Source organism: Arachis ipaensis, chromosome B01, assembly GCF_000816755.2.
Source record: "Arachis ipaensis cultivar K30076 chromosome B01, Araip1.1, whole genome shotgun sequence".
Classification (NCBI taxonomy): domain Eukaryota; kingdom Viridiplantae; phylum Streptophyta; class Magnoliopsida; order Fabales; family Fabaceae; genus Arachis; species Arachis ipaensis.
In genome coordinates this window covers 136,380,093-136,386,526 of record NC_029785.2, presented here as the reverse complement: position 1 = coordinate 136,386,526, position 6,434 = coordinate 136,380,093, and the positions used below count along the sequence as shown (strand labels likewise).

Genomic DNA, 6,434 nt, shown 5'->3' with positions numbered 1-6,434 from the left:
ATTATATATATATAACATTTAAACTATATAATATAATTAATTTAACTATCTGCAGATTGCGCGGGTATTTTCCTAATCTAATTAACATAATTTGTGTGTACGAGAAAGAGGTGAAATATTTTGAAACTGAAGATTACTTAAATAAATAACAAACTATAGACATACAGAGACATCGATACTGTAATCCAGATAATATAACATAAAATTATTCACCATAACTGAAAAGGAAAAAAATAACGACAACTTAGAGACATTAACAAAAATTGTTATATGTATGCTAAAAGTTAATTATTATTATGTAATTTTTGTATATATTTATATATATTACTTCATATATTTTTTTAGTTAAATAATTAGTTACCATAATAGTTAAACCTGACATAATAGAATAATTAAATTTATTTATAGTAGTATAATAAAAAAAAGTAATAAGATATTAAATACATATTTTTAATATATATACACCTAGCAGGATTAAAAAAAAAAGAAACATACAAAAAATTTACTCTTTTAGGATTGTTATTGATTAGTGCCTTCCTTTTACTTTGCAAAGACAGACCGAAATGACAATATAGAAGATCTTAACAAACAATATTAAAGAAAAGGAGTTTAGATGACAAGGAAGGGGAAAGTATAGAAAAGAAATAATAAATGAATAAAAGAAGAAAAGGAGTGGGGAATGAAAAGAGTTTGCTTTATGGTACTAGAAGATAAGGATAGGATTGCTTTGATGTTGTTGGTCAAAAAGAGAAATGAGGCTAGAAATGTTGTTACCTGACTTAGATAGTGAAATGTGAGGGGTAAATAAAACAGAAAATGAATCAAGTGTGAAGGTCCATTATGGTTTGTGGCAAACCAGAATGGTGCCTCAACTACTCAACTTGTGCCTTAGCTTCGACCTAAGTGCTGTACGGTCCTGCCCTCCATTACCTCAACTACACACTTCTTCTTCTTGGTCTCCCACTTCAACTAGGGTGTTCATGGCCCGGCCCGACTCGAAAATTTAGTCCGGCCCCGAACATTTTAGAGGCTAATTTAGTGTGATTTCATCGGGTTTAGGGTCGGGTAAGGGTCTCAAAAATAGACCCGATTATTATTTTGGGTCAGATCCGGGTCATAGCTCGAGCCACCCGAACTCGGTCCGGTGGCTCGGTCATCATACACAATTAATATTTTGTGTTATTAGTGATTGATGATGACTATTCTTATGTGGAATTTAAACATTATAAACCCTAATATTTTGTGTTATTAGTCATTATAAAATTATAAGTTAATGTTTTATGTTTAAAATGCATAAGACTTTAGACTAATGCATAATATTGTGTTATTTGTATTGATTTAAATATTTGGTGTTATTAGACAATATTAGTATTGATTATGGTTATGCTTTAATTTTAGAGAATTGTTGGTTCTTGTTATATATTTTTAAGTGAATTTTACTATGTGAATTGTGAAATAATGGTTGGAGATTAAGTGATTTTTACATGCTAAAGACCCGGTTTTTACCCGGCCCGAAGGTGCATAAGTTTCATCGGGTCTAGGATCGGGTTAGGGTCTAAAAATTAGGTCCGGTCTATATTTCGGGTCGGGTCTTGGTTAAATCAAACCCGGTGTGGCCCGGCCCATGTACACCCCTAACTTCAACCTTCGTTTTCCTATTATTAAACTATTCTTCCACCTTAGCCCATGACAACAATAAAGAAATATCGTGGCCCACAAATTCAGCCCAACAGAATACACAAATTCAATTACAATTTTAGTCTTTATCTTATCTTATCTTTATCTTTATCTTATCTTTATTTGCTTTTATCTTTCATAGGCCAATGCTCTATATATACTTAGTTTTACTTTCATAGTTTACAAAATTCAATTCAATCAATTAAGAAATATAAAGTATAATATTCTTCCTCTCTTCTTTTCTTATTCTTTCACAATTTTATCATGGTATCAGAGCGCAATAAAAGAGGGAGGAGGTTGAAAAAGTAGGGTGATTTTTCACCGGAAAGATGATAGCTTATGTATCCTCTTCAAGGAGGATACCAAAGCTCTGATACCATGATAAAATTGTGAAAGAATAAGAAAATAAGAGAGGAAGAATATTATACTTTATATTTCTTGATTGATTGAATTGAATTTTGTAAACTATGAAGATAAAACTAAGTATATATAGAGTATTGGCCTATGAAAGATAAAAGCAAATAAAGATAAGATAAAGATAAGATAAAAATAAAATAAGATAAAGACTAAAATTGTAATTGAATTTGTGTATTCTGTTGGGCTGGATTTGTGGGGCGCGAGACTTCTTTATTGTTGTCATGGGCTCTGGTACCAGGGAGTGAATCCTCTCCAATGGAAAAAAAACTGAATGCTATCCAGTGTTTAATCTAACCCTTAATTGCTTTATCTCTCCTATTTAATTTTGGTCCCACTTAGAGAATTAAAAGTAAAAGATCACACTTTATTCTTTCAAGTATTTTTTTCACTGGAGAGGATCCATTTTTCTGATACCATGATAAAATTGTGAATGAAAGTTGATTGAACCTTTGGCTCCTTTTTCTCTTTCTATGACTTTCAATAAGAGAAGGGTATTTGAACATGATTTCTCTAGTAGTTGAACATAGTCTTTCTTCATTTTGCATAATCCCTTGAAACTTACTAACTTACTATCAAATGAAGCATTATTGTCATTGAGATAAATTTCGGCAACAATGATGCATGTGTCGTTTACAAGAAACTCATTTTCGGAGTGAAAAAATTTGTCGATATCCATGAACGATGAACAACCAATTGTAGCATTGCTACTGTTTAAGTTGACGGTGAAATCATCATTTGTCATTGTTCTTGTCATTTTTTTCATCATACTGATTAATTAAGGACAACTTGAAGCTTGAATGTTTGAATCGGAACCAGTCATCAGGAAGATTAGCAGGATTCAGAGCAGCCAAATAAATTGACAAACATACACATTCTTCTTCTGAGTCGAACTAAAATAAATCGTCCTCATACTTATCCTTTTCTGCGTTGTTGTCATCAAATTCCGGAAATATAACTATCCTCCAGGGATGAGGACCAGCAAAGAATGTTTGAGAGTAGCGCTTCTCACTGTTGATCAGTTTAGAGTAGTTGTTGACGGTCCATGTGAACTTCACAGTTGTTACCACCATTGCATTATTTTGAACCTCCATCTCGTTATGTTGAGAAGTAAGGGTGCCGAGTTATAATCTTAGTTTTATATATATATGAGCGAAAGAATAGGAAAATAAAAGACAAAATTTTTATTGATTGTTGATTGATTGAATTGTACTGACGTTTGTTGATTTGATTTGTTGTTTTAAGATCATCATCTATATCAGTTACCTCTGCTTTCAAGGTCTTGGTTTTTTCTTCTAAATCAACCACATTAGCCTTAAGCTTTTTCACCTTGGCTGCATTCTCAAATCAGCTCAAAGAAGATTTAACATGTGGTTCCAACCAACTCAAATCATCAAATCTAATCTCAACTTCTTCCCATAAATCTTGTAACTTCATACAAGCATGATCACTGTTCATGTCCTTCACTTTCTTAGTCTTTAGAAAATGCAACAGTTTCCCTTTTTTTTTTATTATCGCGCTCTACGCGCCCTCTAAAGACCACTCTTATTGTGCCATACGCGCCCTCTAAAGATCAATCTTATTGCGCTCTACGCGCTTATTTTTTTATTTTTTTTAAGATCGCTACTCAAGCACAGCATCTCCTTTTATATTTTTACCGCCGACAGCTCAAGTTCCGCCGCACGCATTTTTTGAAGATTGCTGCTCAAGCACAGCATCTTCTTTTATATTTTTGCCGCCGGCAGCTCAAGCTCCGCCGCACACATCTACCTTTGCATCACCACGTCAGACGCTCAACAATTTCATCGGAACTTATCCAAGATGTGGATTATTGACATCTTCCATCCACCAGCTTGTGGGAGCGTATTAAACTACTCTTCTACCTTAGCCCATGACAACAATAAAGAAGTCTCGTGGCCCACAAATTCAGCCCAATAGAATACACAAATTCAATTACAATTTTAGTCTTTATCTTATCTTATCTTTATTTGCTTTTATCTTTCATAGGTCAATGCTCTATATATACTTAGTTTTACCTTCATAGTTTACAAAATTCAATTCAATCAATCAAGAAATATAAAATATAATATTCTTCCTCTCTTCTTTTCTTATTCTTTCACAATTTTATCACCTATCTTCAATATAATATTTTTCTTATATATATAATAAAAGTTTACTACGATTTGATAATAACAAAAATGCTATTCGTATACGAAAATCAGTCATTAATATATATATATTAATACATGTGTGGTTTGATTTATTTTTAATATGTATTTTATAATGATAGTTAACTTTAGTGACTGATTTTGGTATAATTATAGCATAATTGTAAAAAATATTAGATACTTTTATTAGGTAACTACTATATTTTTCAAAGTAAATAGTCCTCTCTTCCTTTTTTTTTCCATTAAAAAAAATAGTGTTTTGTAAAGCAAGGGTATAAGGAAACATGGGCCTCGTTAAAGAAGTCCAACCAAAAATATGAACAAAAACCATTACTATTACAAAGTGTTGTCTCAGTTCCAATACAATAATACTCTTTTTTAAATTAAAAAAAAAAACAATAATACTCTTTTAATATTGAGCCTGCTATGCAATCTTAGAATTCATTCCTGTTACATTTTATCATTCTCATTTATAATTGCCACACATTTTGATTCTTTATGTAAATATAATAATTAATATGTTAACATGTATTATAATGTCTAATTATTTAGCGATAACTATTCACATAAGCACATGTAAAAAACAATCATAAAGAAGAGTCATCAACAAGTTAAAAAAAAAAAGGATGTGGATTGAGCATTGCAATCTCACATGTTTTCTTCATTACTTTCATGTTCTAACCAATAATGATGCAGATTAAAGAGTAGAAACCAAAAATATGAAGAAGCACAAGATTGCTTTTCTGTTTCATGTATAAAAATTATATCAAGTTATGGTCACTATATAAGTATATATACCACTCCACAAATAAAACCTCCATTTCATAATTCATAGCATCTGAAAATCTGAAACCCTAGCTAATAGTCATCATCGTCGTCTTCATTTCTAGTTCCAAAAAATCTCCTGAAAACTGCAGCAGCGGCACCAATCAACATAAACACAAGTATTGTATCAAATCCACCTCCGATGCCTACGGCAACCGATGGACCTGGCGCAAAGAAAGAAAACGGAGACCATCCCCATCCACCATAGAACGGAATCCCGTAACCGTAACCGTAACCACCCACTAGGGGAGGCGCCACCGGAGGATTCACATATATATTCGTCCTGTCAATTCATATAATATAATAATATTATTAAGAATTTGAAGCTTGACCTTAAGAACAGAATAGGAGAAGGATTGAATGAAGTTAACCTAGAATTTCTGTTGTTGATTCTTGGTGCGGAACGAGGAGCAGCAGACTTGAAGGCCTGACCACCGATTCTGCCACCAGTCTTGGCGGCTGAAGCATCGTTGACATTAACGGCGCCGAATGTTAAGATCCCGGCGGTGAGGGCAACCATTGCTAACTTTGCTAACTTATTATTCTCATTATTATTCTTCCTGTTTTTTCAATAACACAGTCAAATCCACATCAATAACTGAATTAACTGAAACAATAAATAAATAAATAAATAAATACCTTGGAGTTGGAGGAGGGATTTTAAGAGATTTGGGAGTAAGAGTCCTGAAGGTAGAATTAGTATTAGTAGCTGGCTTGGTGAAGTTGAGAGGTAATGGAGTCAGGAAGCTTTGCTGCAATATGCTGCACATTTCTGCACACTCTTCCTTTCTTGTGTTTCCCTTATTCTTTCTTTCTTTCTAGTTTCTACCATCTTTGCCCTGTTTAGTTTGTGGATATCAACTTACTTCCTCATCTACTTTCTGGTTCTCGTTTCTCCACGCGGCACACTTCCCCGCTGCTGACATGGCATCATTGAAGCCCAATTCTGGCCCATTCTTAAATGGGCCTGCACATTTAGGTACCTCATTTTATAGCAAAACGAAGCCTTGATACGGGTCCAAATAAAAAAAAGTAAATTCATATATAGCCGTGACCTCAAAATATTAAACTTTACATATATTTGTGCACAAATATATATATATTAATTTTGATGGTTAATTTTAATATAAAAATAATATTTTTAAATTTTTATTAAGAACTAATTCACTTTCAATTTAAAATTTATTTAAAAATTTATTGTTAATATATAAGACGAAAATACATATTTTTGTTTGAAACAAACTGAAACTATATTTTGGATATAAACAAGTTTATTTATTTAAGTTATATTTAGTTGAATCTAGACACCTCTACAGCTTACTAGGTGAATTTGATTTATAACCTCCTAAG

General features: G+C 32.4%; 1 protein-coding gene across 2 annotated transcripts; it reads right to left on the bottom strand.

Moving 5' to 3' along the window:
• Nucleotides 4,877-5,942, bottom strand: LOC107642589. Of its 2 annotated transcripts, none has more exons than XM_016345989.2 (3): nt 5,724-5,942; nt 5,456-5,644; nt 4,877-5,367 (listed from the first exon to the last, which is right to left on the bottom strand). In XM_016345989.2, exons 1-3 carry the CDS (start codon nt 5,852-5,854, stop codon nt 5,118-5,120), a joined length of 570 nt encoding a protein of 189 aa, XP_016201475.1. In that variant the 5' UTR covers nt 5,855-5,942; the 3' UTR covers nt 4,877-5,117. The 2 variants fall into 2 exon arrangements, with proteins under 2 accessions (XP_016201475.1, XP_020962611.1); XM_021106952.1 differs by having other exon boundaries at nt 5,456-5,647; nt 5,724-5,930.